General features: G+C 36.8%; 2 protein-coding genes across 2 annotated transcripts in view; both read left to right on the top strand.

Annotated features, from left to right (window-relative positions):
* The first annotated feature begins 4,081 nt into the window (after positions 1-4,081).
* LOC149103744 (QRFP-like peptide receptor) overlaps positions 4,082-15,215 on the top strand; it is a 14,765-nt gene continuing 3,631 nt past the window's right edge. The window contains exon 1 of the mRNA XM_089273738.1: positions 4,082-4,129. The gene's annotated coding sequence lies outside the window, so the exon portion shown is untranslated. The remainder of the gene's footprint in view (positions 4,130-15,215) is intronic.
* On the top strand, positions 7,109-11,945 carry LOC110056443 (neuropeptides capa receptor-like). The gene has a single exon (XM_020762922.2). The coding sequence runs from the start codon at positions 7,422-7,424 to the stop codon at positions 8,481-8,483; it is 1,062 nt and encodes a 353-aa protein (XP_020618581.2). The 5' UTR covers positions 7,109-7,421; the 3' UTR covers positions 8,484-11,945.

The raw sequence follows: 15,215 nt of genomic DNA, 5'->3' as shown, positions 1-15,215 counted from the left end.
AGATGTGATGTGTGCTTTTACCAAGAGGGGAAAAGCAAATAAAACATCTCGAGGAACGAAGACTCGCTCGCTCGCGATTTAGTGTTAACAAATCATGATGATATCAGACTGTTAGGCCTAACCTGTAATCTGCATATTTTCGAGTTAATTTTACAACTATACTTAGCTTTTGCTATTTGGTTGTGATATCTCTGACAAGGCCAAGTGAAAAAAATGTGTTTATACATTACCTTGAATAGGTTATTTATCATGAAAGTTGGTCTTCAGAGTATTAGGTGGACTTCTTTGCCTCCGGGATCGAAATGACTATCTACCATGTACCAAGCTGGCGAGTCAAAAGTCACACTGTAAATTGTGACTCAATCTACGGCTGTTATAGTTGTACTCTCGTAGATCTCGCAGTAGTAAGTAAACTGAGGCGAGTCAATGTTTTACAATCGATTTCAACAGTTCAAATAGATACACTTATCAATGTTATTACACATGAGCATATACACTGTAATACAGCACAGCCATTGGCTATTGCTGTCAAATAATGACAGTTCAGAACTTTTTCTTTACGTTCTGCAAATTTTGTCGATTAGTTGAGAATCCTATTCCGGCGTACACGTCACAGGGTGAAATTATGTATTAATAGCTGTTATGATATAAATAAATGCAGTTAAAAGTTTTTTTCTTTTATTGTTAGGAGTTTTGACGCTGATAACCTTTCGTTCCGGTCTCGTGTTTTAACTGAGGCCACCATAATGGTATTAAACAAATGCCCAGTCATACGAGTAAACATGCTATGGCCTTTATCGGAATCCAAACGGACACCAAAGTAACGGTATAACCTTTTTAGGCCTGAAGCAAGAAAAAAAAAACACACACACACACAGTCAAAAGGTCTAGTATTTGTGCGTTCCTCATAATGTAAGATATTTCTGGTTATCTGCAAGTTGGCTCCGTTCAACGTAAATGTGAACAGCAAAGAACATGAAACATATCATGGAGCTTAGCCAACGCATTTTGTAAATTTACGCGTATTCCTCCAAAGTGTAATTTTTGTTTACACGACGTACGCATTGCATTTTCAACAGTTTGACGTAGGAAAAAAATCCTATTATTTTTGTATATTAAAATGCTCATCACGTAAGAAGGAACAATCTAAAGAGAAACATGACTGGAAGAGCATTCGATATGTAATTTTGCTTTTTGAAACCTAAAAGCGCTCCCTCCATTTCACATCCCAAAATTTTCTATGTGAATATTCATTGCACAAACCATCACCTTAAACAACTAAACTCACACAAAGTTCGAAGGTAGTATCCATGCTATTTTTGTGCTAACGCTGCAGTTGAAAACTAGCTTTTAATGATAGCGTTAGCAAGAGCGCCCGGTTTTGATATGGGAGGTTTAACGCTTCACTCTGAAAACGCATTAAATGTTTTCCGTCCACACTACGCCGGAGGAATTTAAAAACGTAACAATTACCGATCATTTTGGATTTGCGTTTGAGGAAAATTCGATCAGCGAAATCACATGATTATCTTGGTGCCATGGTTTTCGAAAGGTTTTCAAAATGTTTTTCGTCGAAACGAAAACGAAGAGCCGGCATTTTCAAATTCCTTCGGTTTGAAGAGCGTTTTTGAAAAGCTCCGTTTCGCGATGGATTAGTGTGGATGGCTGGTCTAGCCGTAGAAATAAGGCTGCGTTATCAAATTTCTCTGGCGTAGTGTGGAGAGAAAACATTTCATGCGTTTTCATACTGAAACCTCCGTTTTCAAATTTCTCCGCAGGGGTAGTGCGGACGGGGTCTTTTCAATAGCTTTGCCACCAGAACCACACGATGAGCTAACAGGAGTCTTAATTTTGTGACAAGTCCTGGAAAACAAACTTGATAATACGAAGCGAATTCTAATTCTCAAAATAACTAGTAAAACATACGTTTTTAAGACGAAATGGTCAACACGTGACTGGTAGTGATAACGACAACTGAAGACAATCTAACGTTTTATCTGCTTGTCGGATCGTTATGAACCACATGAAAACAATTGTTATTTCGGCTTAGAATATTGTTGCATCTATCATTGTTGCTCTGCAAAAGATATCATTCCCCTACCCGATATCAAAACCTTTGCTGGGTTGTCTTCTGAGTCTGAAAGATCTCTGCATGTGTAGCTCTCATTACTGAGCTTATTTTTGTTAGCTGTGTAATGTCGTTAGAACACCCCAAACGTTGTCACTTCCGTCATAAAGCTCAAAAACCTTCAAAATATTATCTGTTTGTACTATCATTTATATTCGTTTTTTGTTTGAATCATATCTATTGAATGGCGTCATTATTTAAAATACTATAAAACGACAATCGAACGCCGTTTTTGTCGTCAACGTTCATTTAAATGCCCAGAATCGAAAGAGAATGAAGACGTCAAATTATGAACTATCAATTCTTCCTCTCAGTGTATAAACTTGTAACTTCACTGCCTTTGCACGATATAACGCAAAAAGTGATTTTAGATTTCTCCTCAATCATTTCTTTTTTTTGTTCTTTTCTTCATATTCGATGTAAGCGGATCTCCAAACCCATAGAAGTGTTTGTAACAGGTTAAGTAAGCAGTGTCCCCCTCTTTTAACTTCAATGCTGGAAGATCAACCGATATTTTGTTCAAGGTATTCTTTGGGAATTTATATTAAATGAAAATCTGATCAACTTACACTTTACGAGTAGCACAAGCTGAAAAGTAAGTAAGGCAAATGTTAGTAGCTGAACGGAAATATCAGTGGATGAAATTATGCTTCATTGAAGGCGCAAGCACCAGAAGCTTCGAATTGTGCAAACGTAAGTATTGCTAGACTCAACTGACATTATCCCGGCAAGGTTAACAGTTGCTATTGGAAAAAAATTGAACTGAAAGATCGATTAATAGTAGAGATTATCTTTTGGACTGCTTCCCACGTCAAGTTCTGGATTGAAGTCTACGCACAACCTAAGAGGCCCGCCAGGCCGGCGCTTAGTTTTGTTTCTGTAGCATGAGGCGACCAGGAGTATTTGCACTCCCCATGGGAATGGGAATGGGTTATTTATTCCCTAGCATTAAAAAGACAACAGATGGGTCCATACCAAAACTAGTAACATTTAAGCCAATGTCGTGAAAAGGGTAAAAGGCTCCCAAATTTACTGGGTTTCATCAAGCTCCAGGGTCGCATACGAATTCATTGTTTACGATTTCTAAGGGCATAAATCTTTTTCTCATTGTGTGTGAGTAGCAGCTGAAAAGTAACGATAAAGAACCATGGTAAGTGAATTCTGAAGAAAAATTCGAAAAACAGATTTATTTTGCTGCTTGAATTGAGAAGACAAATAATTTTTGAATTTCAGTTCAAATCAATGAAAGTTTGATTTGCAGTGCAAATACATGAAAGTTGAATCCTTGTATTTTTTTTAACGATAGCAAAAACCTGTCGATAATAATCATTCTCACTAATTCAGAGATAGACAGGCGTTAATATTTAGGCGTTAATATTCAGTTAATATTTATTATCGATTGCACCACACAAGTGATGTAAATTCCCCATCTGTGACTTGAAATATTGAGTTATATAGGGATCCTTTAGCCAAGAGTATTTGTGTTATCTCAGGTTTTAACTGCAAGTTGCTGTAAGGTTTTGCCTTTAGCCTTGACTTTGAAAACTCTCATAGTATAAATATGTTTATTCTAATGTAGTCATTTTTTTTTTTTTGTATGTCGTTAATCCTACTATCTTTTTAAATACCTTCGACTTTTTATGTATACGGTTGGGAGAGAAATAAAGCCAGATGTTAGATATTCAGTGGGTTTAGTTTTATATAATTTCAAGACCAGAAAACGTGGAAAGTTGAAATTTTCAGTGGTTGTTTTATGGTCACGCAACAGTGTTCACAAAAGAAATACAAGCCTGAAATCTAAATAATCTCGTCAACTTTGACAGTTTTGATCAAAGTCTTATGTCAATCAAATATTTCTTTCTCTTCTTACACATGATTGCCAATCCTAGAATGGATGGCTTCATCATCACTTATCAATGTCAAAACATCAGATAAGTTCATTTTCCTTAGTTGTGTGTGGTGAAAGCAGCATATTGGTCCTTGGTTCTGTGAAGCTTCAAGGTGAGTTCCTTTAGCTGTGGCTCTCCCTTTTTTTCTTGATGATTGCGATTCCAATGCATAGCTTTTTTTTTTTCAATTTCAATTTCAATATGCCTCCTTCAGTTTCCAATGTAAACGCAAATGTTAATGTCCGGTACTAGCTTTATACTGACTTTTATAGTTTTCGCGTATTTTACCGTTCAATATTGGTGGTTATTCTTCGTTTTCATTACCAAATTGAAGACTTTTTGGGCAGCCAAGAATCCACATGGAGGTTGCAGGAAAATTCAGGAGGCTTGGATTTATAAAATTGCAAACTAGAAACTGATTTCAATGAATCAATGACATTTCGTTGAAGGCTATAGACTGATAGCCGAAAACTTATGATTTTTACTCTTTTTAACCAGAGAACGTTTCTACTTTTCTTCATAAGAGATTAATAGACTTTATATCTGTTGAACAAGAATACTGAGATATTGTTCATGACTCGCTGGACATTTACTTTATTGCCAGCTGTAGAATATATCCCGGATCACCCCTACATGTACTTCTAGCAAGGTTTTGTTATTACTGATTTATTTTCTTGCTGCACTAGCAGCAATCGTTGATGAAATCAGTTAATTACCAGAAGGCGCCCTGCTAAATTTGGCATTTTAATAAAGAAAACGAATTTAAATTAGGCCAAACATTATGTTCCTATGTTATTGCGAAACTGATAAGGTAACTTACTTCTTGTTATTAGTTGAATATTGTTCTAATGTACTTATATTGAACCTATATTATGGTCTTACTCTACAGCATCATAATTTAAATTATAGTCTTCTTTTCAGACCTGAAATATTTTGTTTACGAGTGACTCTTAGACGAATAAAATACAATTAAATGTGCTATTTATCTTGGCTTCAAACTCCCAGCTCTTCGGAACTACTTTCCCTTGAAAGTGTCGTCGAACACTTTCTTTTTTACTATTATTATTATTATTATTATTGTTATCTTTTTTATAGTCTTCTTCCGAAAACAGTATATGAACGAACACTGACTACTGCAGCATTAGTTTTACCTTTACATGTAAATGTGGAATTCTGCTCTGCATGTCATACAACAAAAAGCAATTATCTATAATATGTAAATAGAGTAAAATTGGGAACGTCGTTTTGTTTCGGTGTGGAAAATGATAATAATCGAAGTGCATTTTTTATACAAATATCTTTTTTTGAGAAATTATACCTGACGGCAAGTGACTTCCAAAAACACCCTTCCACAAAGAATAGACCAAGGTATCGAGTCTTTGTACCTTCACATACAGGAGGCTTTTATTAGATTCTACGCAACTTCACCGACGCATATAAAGTAAGTATTAAACACAAATTTATATAAAATAAGGGCTTAACGTATTGACGAACGCGTGCACTTTACAACAGAGCGGCACGACAAAAAACTAATCACCACGACAATAGCCACTTGGACCATGTGATGCTTTTCGTTTTTTTTTCCCTTTTTAAACAAAAGTAAGTCTAGTCGCTCGTCGATCATCATGCCAAATTAGTAAATGTGTGAAATTTCAAAAGAATCCGTTCAAAGCTCATGGAATATCGGAACCCAAACTGATTAAGTTCAAGGAATATCGGACCCCAAATTTAGTAATTTTTACCAAGAAATGTATTTTTGACGAAAAGCGTTTGCCTCGTGGCATGTATTTTTTTAAAATATTGGCAAAATTGGGGTCCGATATTTCCTTGAACTTACTAAATTTGGCGTGATAAACTGATTTATGGAGCTGGTCTTTCTGTTAATGTGAAAAATACAAATAACTGTTAATATTTTCTAAAGCTATCAACAGAATGAGCTGTTAGACTATCTCTGTAAAAATACATTGGGTAAAATTCAATCTGTACAGACAGCTGCTTTTTTAATGTGAAATCACTCTCTCTGCTTAATGACGTGCCTCAATGTTTTCTCTGGATGGTGATCTGTAAAACGGAAAAAAACAATTCTTATACGGTCATAAAATATTTAATTTTCTTTTTTTCCCCATAAATTGTTATTAAAAAGGGAAATATGCCGGAAAGGTACAGAATAATAAATGAAATTAGTACAATCACATGAATTAACAGTTAATAAAAGTTAGGAAACCTGCACGGAACTTCGAGATCAGGAAAATAATATATTCCTGTCCGCGGACTTACGTATTCATATCTGGCTAATCAGAAGCAGCTATATAATTATATTTTTAAATGGCATTTTAGAGTTATCTTATCAAAGTTTTATTTTGTATTTCGTTTCTTACAGTTTAGTTGAGTTACCCCGAGAAATATTTTATCCTCAAATATTCTGCCAAAACATTGCAGGTATAAATATTCATCTTTTGCGTTCGTGATATGCTATTCTCATCAGCTCTAGCTGGCAAATAAATTGATTGAAAGATTGATTTGTTTACATCGCATATTTTAATGAAAAGTGACTGTGCAAATAATCGTAGACTATTCGTATCAAGGGTAAAATTTTGCTTTATCGGATAATTGAAGGTACGTCTCTTTAGCCAAGGGTCTTTCTTACACCAATACACAATTATAATTTACGGGTTTAACTGCATTTTAAAATTTCGCTTATTATACATTGTATACCCAGTGATCATGTGTGATGTCCCTCGTTTTTATCTCTTCTTAATTATTATCATTTTCTTTTAAAATGTCAACGGCCTTGCGAGAGAAAAATTAAAGAACAATATTCGGAAATCACTCGTGTATAGCAGAAACTCCGGCTACAAACAATTGAACACGAGTTTGGTGCTAAGGAAAGCGTCGAGACCACTCCGTATGGTTAAATGAAAAAAACAAATGCGATAGCACTTAAAATGTTCAAATTAAATTAGTAAATTTTCAGTGAGGAAATGATAGTATTCAGCTTTTAAATTTCATAGTAAGGGAAGCCATCGCACTTTCCTAATGCGTCATATCATGAAATATCATATTTATCTATATCACTTATCTTGTAGATACTTGCTTGTTCCTTGTCAACTGTCAAACTATCGTTGTATAAATTAAATGAAATTCTCATCACGTATTGACTGAAAAGAAATGTATAAAATGTGACACTGAGCTCACCTAATACAAAATTATACTGCACCTTTAAAATCCTTTTTGCTTATCAATGACACACATAATTAAGTCTTGACTGGACATGAGACATCGGTGGAAAAAACATTCCCACCCAAAGATTTGCAAGTGAAACATGTATTTCATTTATTGATAGGTATATCAACTTATTTTACTTGATTTGACTTGGAAAACGCTTGGCAAGAAGAACCATTACGATGAACAACTCCACTTTCAATAGTTTTGGAGATCAAGCGTCTTGTCGGTTCGGTGTTTCTGTCTTCTTTACAACAGTCATGGCCATAATCAGCGTAGCAGCGTTCACTGGAAACATTCTCGTGATAGTCGCGGTGTGCAAAACTCCACGTCTGAGAACAAGCACCAACTACTACTATGTCAACATGGCCGTTTCCGATTTTTTTTCCTGTCTCATCACCTGGCCTTTGTACCTCACAGATGAGATCGTAACAAGCAGTGGAAGTCTGTTGCAAGGTTCGCTAGCGACTATTGGTTGTAAAGTGGGAATATACTTCAAAATGCTATCGGCTATAGTCTCCATTCTAAGCCTGGTTTTGATTGCTGTCGACAGATTCGTCGCTATTGTCTTCCCTTTAAAAGTGCGGCTGATCAGTACAAAATTAAGGGCAGCTTTGCTGTTTGCAACATGGTTGATATCAATGGGTTACTGCATCCCCATGTTCTACTATTTCAGAGTGGAAAAAGTTCGTCAGGAAACATTCTGCAGATTTTCTTGGAATAGCTATGCTCGAATGGTGTACTACATTACCGGCTTAGCTTTGTTTGAAGTCATACCTTTAATCATTATCATCATTCTTTACTCCTGTATCATGGGAGTTTTGAGCAAAAGACCGAAACCAAATTGCCCGACAAGATGTAACTCCGAACAAAACAGAAACAATCAAAACAAAACAATCATGAGGATTTTTAAGTCTATTGTTGTAGCATACTTTATTTCTTATTCCTTCTATTGCATTTATTTGTTTCTCAAAATCACTTCCCCTGATCTTTTTATCAAGGACAGATGTAAGTTAATTTTTGGTTTTGCCTTTTTTGTGTTGCCATCGTTTAGCACAGCAATCAATCCGGTAATTTTGTTTACATTTAGCACCAATTTTCGCCAAACTCTTCCTCAGCTGTGGCCATTCAATCGGAAAGTACAGCCGTCATGTTGTAAAGCCGAAGACGCGTCGGAGAGGCAGGGCATTGCGGAGTCCCCAGCAGAGCTAGTGGAACTAAAACGCACGAAATGTAAAGTGTAATTAAGACGAAATGAATAGCATCCCGTTAAAATCAGCTCTTGAACAAGTTGTGAACCGCTTACGTTTTCGATTGATGGTTTGCACTATGCCATCGAATTGAATTATCAAGTCAATAATCTATAATGTAATACTATGATCAACACATGAAGATTTATTTCGTGCCAGTTGAGTGGAAATGTTTCAGCCAGTTTTCGTGATAGATTTTCTTTTATGGAGACGCAATGTTGTTGTGCCTGGAGGGACATTAATATGTTAGCCGTAAACTAACAAAATGGCAACATCTCTGTTTGAGTTTTCCTATTAAAGCGAAAAGTTATTACTCTAGAGCTCCAATACGTCAAAATAAACACTTCGTCTAATTCAAAAACTGTTAGCAAAAACTTAAAGGATAGATCATCATTTTGGCCTAACCGACACTGAGCTTTTTCGGGCCGCGCAGTGCAAATGCTCGTAAATTCAAACACATTGTATCAACACGTTGTTGTAGGTAATCATATGACTGCGAGTGCAATGTTGAATAAATAAGAACGAGTAAATTTTTCAAAGGCTAACAAAATTGCTCGAGTCTGTAGGCCGAGTGCAATTTGTAGTCTTTGAAATATACTTATCTATTCCAAATTACACGAGAATAATCATATGATTACTTGTGAATAACACAGTTGAGAACATGCTATTTGAGGTCGTCTACACATTGTATCCTTAGGCAGGCTGCAGTGTGCTTGGTATTTCAATATCTTCGAATATTTTCGAAATATTTGCAAAACTTCCAAAAATGTTAAAACGTCTTCAGCGAGCTTCGGGTAATCTTCAGCAATCTTCGGAAATCATCAGAAGGATTCGGGTGATTTTCGGAAGTGTTCCAAAATGTTCGGGTGATATAAGAGTTTAGGTGATCTTCGGAGGTGTTTGGAAAACGTTCAATTCCTTTCGGCTCTCTTCGGAAGGCTTCGGGTGAGCTTCGACCAACTACGAAATACCTTGGATTACCGTTAGTAGTCGTGATCGTCTTTGCAATAATTTCGGATATCTTCGTTGTAATTTGCACTGGTGTTACATGAAAACTAGACTCACTTTTAGCCAATCACATCAAAGTGTATTACTACGAAATAACAAAAATTATCTTTGTAAAACGTCATATATCAGATGAAACTAAACATTCATTCAGAAACACAGCTGAGCTTAATTAAACTACAGTTGTTCAGAATAAAACTAAACATGTTTAGTCGTTGTGATGATACTGTTGTGGTGTAACGCGAAGTAATGCAATCAGCAAACATTCAAAACTGACGTAAAGTTCTGAAAGATTAACTAAGCTAATTTATTTTGAAGTCATTTCTCAAAACATTCTTACTACCCCAGGGGTTTAAAAGTTTTGAAGCTTTCTATTATTTTTATTTTCATTTTTTGAGAACATTGCGAATCTCCTATGGTGTCATTATAACTGGCAGGGACTTGCTCTATAATATTAATTGTAATTTTTTTCTGCCTAACACTTTGTAAAACGCACTGAGTCGGCTAAATAGGCCATTTTTGTATTCTCGGTAAGGGACGGAACTCGCTTGCAACTGAGGCTAAGTTGAGTCTTTTCAAATGGAAATGACATTAATCTCTTTTCAATGATTTTTCCCTCGCATGAGCCTCCATTGCAATCTGGATAAACAAAAATCACACTTACTTTGGAGGAATACACGTAAATTTACAAAATGCTTTGGCTTAGCTCCATGATATGTTTCATGTTCTTTAATTTGCTGTTCACAGTTACGTTAAACGGAGCCCACTTGCAGATAACCAACAGAAAAGTACCTTACATTACGAGGAACGTACAAATACTGGACCTTTTGACTGTTTTTTTTTTTCTTGTTAGAAGCCTAAAAAGGTTATACCGTTACAGTGTAGCCGTTTGGATCCCGAAAAAGGCCATAACTTGTTCACTCGTATAATTGGGCATTTGTTTAATACCATTATTGTGGCCTCAATTAAAACACGAAACTGGCATGAAAGGTCATCAGCCTCCAATTCCTGACAATAAAAGGAAAAAAGAAAACCTTTTAACTACGTTTACTGATAACAGCTATTAATACAGAATTTCACCTTGTGCACGCGGCGGGTAGGATTGTCAACTAATCGGCAAAATTTGCAGAGTAAAGGAAAGTGACGAACTGTCATTCAATCAATTTAATTCACAGCAATAGTTTATGGCTACGCTGCGCCGTGTTACAGTGTCTCATTATTGTAGCCTCAATTAAAACACGAGGCTGGCATGGAAGGTCATCAGCCTTTAAACTCCTGACAATAAAGGGAAAAAATACCTTTTAACTACGTTTACTTAGAACAGCTATTAATACAGAATTTTACCTTGTGCACGCGAATAGGATTGTCAACTAATCGGCGGAATTTTCAGAGTGTAAAGGAAAGTGACGAACTGAAGTGACGAATTTATTTCACAGCAATAGCCAATGGCTGCGCCGTGTTACAGTGCATATGCTCATGTGTAATATCATTTATAAGTGAATCTATTTAAAATGTTAAAATCGATTGTGAGATCTACAAGAGGTACAGCTCTAACAACAATTACTGTGGATTGAGTCACAATTCTCAGTGTGAATTGTATATCAATCCACAGCTGTATTACAGTGTTTATGCTCATGTGTAATAACATTGATACGTGTATCTATTTGAACTGTTAAAATCGATTGTAAAACAGTGACTCGCCTCAGTTTACTTACTACTGCGAGATCTAAAAGGGTTACAGCTCTAACAGCTGTGGATTGAGAGCATAATCCCCTTCACAGTGTGAATTGTGACTTGTCAGCTTGGTAAATGGTAGATAATTATTTCGATCAAGGAGGCAAGGAAGTCCACCTAATGCCCTGAAGATCAACTTTCATGATAACTAACCTATTCAAGGTAATGTATAAACACATTATTTTCACTTGGTCCTGTCGGAGATATCACAGCCAAATATCAAAGCTAAGTAGTAATGAAACGAAAAAAATAATAAAAAAAATAGCTCGGACATATGTTGATTGGAGGTTAGACCTCAGAGCCTCAGATCATCGTTTTTATTCACGATATTTTAATACTGTATCGCGAGCGAGCGAGTCTTCGTACATCGAGACATTTATCTGCTTACTTCACTCTTGGGAAAAAACACGACACATCCAGTGCTTGTGCCTGGAAGAAATCCTACCAAAGCCACGACAGAACGGGTGTCATTCTGTTTCTTTTGTGATGTACATTTCTGGTGCCGCTTTCCTCGTTTGGATAATACAAAGACGTGAATGTCTCTAAAATGAAAGAAGGTATTCCAAAACCAGGCTGTCCACAGACCATCTTTTTTGTATCGAATTCGTCGAGATCGCAAGCTTAGCGCTGTGCTCGGCTTCCGCGCACTCGAAGAAGAATATCTGGTGGCAAAAAAAGAAAAAAACGTCTGCGGACAGACTATTCCAAAAGGAAAAACTACATTCTTGTTTATTTCGAAAAAACCTTTCAAATAAGCAGTGATTATTCTTTACTTCATTGGCACGTTGTCACGCAGCCCAAATCTAGCTACTATTGATTGCTTTTGTTAGCTGAAATACATCATTGCAACAGAAGCCGCGAAGACGACTGAAAGGGGTGTGAAGTGACGTGTGTGGCGTCATGTGCCGTCATTTACCAACAAAAGCACCTCACTGATATTGTAGAAAAAGGCGAGGGTTATTTACTGAACTAAATTCCGTGTGTCATAGGTTGGCTCACTAAAGTTTGAAGTAAGTAAGAGAGCCCAACTTTTAACAGTTTTGTAAAATTTTCGAGGATGTTTTGAGTAAAATGGTCCGGGTAACTCTGTTAGGTTTTAAGTTTTGTATCAACGGACCCATAATAGGTGGGTCTGCTGTAGCGTTAACAATTCCAAATGTTGTAATCCTACTGAAATCGCTGAACCACTCACGAGACATTTGAAACAGTCGTAAAGCTAAGCGAAGTGCTCAGGAGAGCGGAGTTCCATGGCCAGTGGGGCAAAAACTACTTAGGTGCAAAGCTAAAGTGATCTATCAAAGGAGAAAATCGGGGTCACCGCGCACGAAATGAAATGTTATTTCATTCGTGCTTATTGAATGCGGTGAGTATATTCGTTCACACACTAGCTCCATTGCTACCAATTTTCCATAATATTGCCACGGGAACTAAGTGTCATTGGGAATGTTCAATCGGAAACTGGAAAATGCTCGAAAAACGTTGGAGGACTTGAAGGATAATTTTAAATACCGTCCAAAATGCCCCTCCCCCCCCCCCCCCCAAAAAAAAAGAAAAACGCATCCGCAGGTTTGGAGAATACCGGAGTACCGCTTTTCGAGATTAAAATTACCAAAAATACCCCCAGAAATATTTAAAGGTTAACGCGCTCAGCGCGTGAATTCTCGGGACTAATACCTGCACGAGTTCACCAACAATGAACGAGAAATTTCAATACCGCACGAGGTCTTGCCGAGTGCGGTATTGAAAATTTCGAGTTCATTGTTAGTGAACGAGTACAGGTAAATCCCACTAATTCACGAGCAATGACTGCAAAGTTTCTTTGATGCGTATGTTAAACAAACAGAAACGCAAACTCTCTTTGCTCGGTTTTCGGTGCCTTTCTCAATGCTTTCTAGGGAATAGGGAATGCCCACCGAGAGGCCTTCAGATTTTTTCCTCTTTAGAGCGATTGTGGTTAGTGTGTAATGATTTGCACACATGATTTTTATTAAAGTGGCGTCTTGACTGGCGCTTTTGATTTAGATCGCTACATAGGAAATTTTCGTATTCTTGGTATTGGTCTGGAACACGATTTATGCAGATAGTCTTTTCAAATGCAAATGTCGTTATTCTCTTTTTTTTGTTGATTTTCCACCGCTTGATCTTTCTCCAGTCCAGTATTGAGGAGAATCTTTGTTTACAATACTTGCCTCAGCATAAGCGATACACTGTGTGATGGAGCTACAAAGCCGGGCGCAGCACGATTAACTGTCCCAAGGACTTTGAGCCCGATGTACTGAATACTTACTTTAAAAACACCAAATTTTACAAAGGCTGCATGATATCATTAGCGCTTTTGCCACGCACCCTCATTGAATATTACACCCAAAGAACAATTTTTACCAATTACTAAAATTCTCAAGCTTTTAAATTTCTGTAGTCATTTCGTGTCTATAGTGATGCTTTCTCTTTGCAAACTCGACTGTCAGAGAGGAAAAATGTAAGATAATAATGACACAGCACAAGACAGATTCGCCCATACCGAGAATACGATTATTGCTTATTCACCGGCTATATCATAATAAAATTTTGCTGATCTGTTTTGGAGCTAAAACTTCAGTACAATCAACCGGTGTCACTGGCACACCTACTTTTGGCATGACCTAGCAAACAACAACTGAGAGTTTCGCAGTTGTTTTATTTTACCACTGATGGAAATTTAATTTAATTTGAAAGTCAAAATGTGTAGTTGATTCATCATTGGTGCTAAAGGCTGAACTAACAGTCACTCGCTCGTATGCTGCGATTCTTTGAAAGAACGTTTCCCTGTTTTTTTTGTTTTTGTTTTTGTTTTTTTTGTTTTTTCAGGGAATGTGTCCCTACTACATTTCTCATTTGTGTACAAGTTGCAATATCCTCCCAGCTTCATTTTCCGCCCTACTTTATGGTTCTGAGATAAAATGTTTTTTTCTCCATACATTTAGTGACCTAAAATGAGAACTAATTACGTTGTTAGTAGGGCGCAAGGAAAATATTTTCAATGAAAATCAGACGAAAATACGGTTTGAAAATATAGTGAGCACTGCAAAATTAAGATGTACGAGGAACCTCCAAAGTAAGACTTATTGAATGAAAGCGTGGCATTAGGTTTAGTTCCATAACATAATTAATTATTGATTGGGCAGAGTCAAAACGATGCATGATCAATACCCAGAGTGTTTAAAAGCCTTCAATTAAGTCCTTTTTCTATTTTCCGTAAGTCAGAGTCAATTCATCAAAATCATTTGTTTGCAACTTGAGGCTGGCAATTTCTATGCCGATGGTATGTATTTGAAAACACTGCTGGTTTTGGAATATTGTTTATTTTAACTAATGTCTTTCAAATTTTTGCTAGCAATTAAAGTTTCTCCCTAATTTATCTGGATAGAAATTGTGCCTTCAGGGCTTCAAGGAGGGTAGAGCACGCTAAGATCATGCAACAGTGTTATAGTTTTGCCAGAAAATTATTTCGGCACTGGTTTGTGGAGACGGAGTAGCCGAGTGGTCTTCGCGGTCTGGTAGCGGCGCTAGAGTTGAAATCATGAAGTCCCTATCTCTATCTGGATTTGTTCTCGGTAGTCCCGATTTCAACTCCTCGACGGCGTTCTGTAAATAGCCAACCAGCCTCCCACCAGCTGGTACTCCTAATCGTTTATCTTCTATTTGTAATATATGTTTATTTATTTACAGTGTCCACAAGAAAACTGCTCAGCAAAGTTGATTCTGCTATATTGTGTTGGCACGTACTTTAATTGAAACCTATATTTCAGTGGATTCGCCGAATAAAGATTATTCATTACACGAAGCTGGCTTCTTTTATCTCCAAGGGTTTTTCGTGAATTTCAATGACACTATTCTGATAGATTGTTTTTAATTTCGTTTATCCATAGTTAATAGAGGGGAATGGCTATGAAACTCGACGAAGTTCTTTGTTGTATGTTTTTGTTCTCTTTTTTGGCCTTGACTGTG

This window comes from Orbicella faveolata, unplaced genomic scaffold, assembly GCF_042242905.1.
Source record: "Orbicella faveolata isolate gen_17 unplaced genomic scaffold, um_ofav_v1 contig_35, whole genome shotgun sequence".
NCBI classification, from domain to species: Eukaryota; Metazoa; Cnidaria; class Anthozoa; order Scleractinia; family Merulinidae; genus Orbicella; species Orbicella faveolata.
The sequence above is the reverse complement of the archived record's forward strand: the minus strand, read 5'-3'. Positions and strand labels throughout refer to the sequence as shown.

Excerpts from the sequence above, each read along its gene's own strand:
- LOC110056443 (XM_020762922.2), top strand. The coding sequence starts at position 7,422 with ATGAACAACTCCACTTTCAATAGTTTTGGAGATCAAGCGTCTTGTCGG.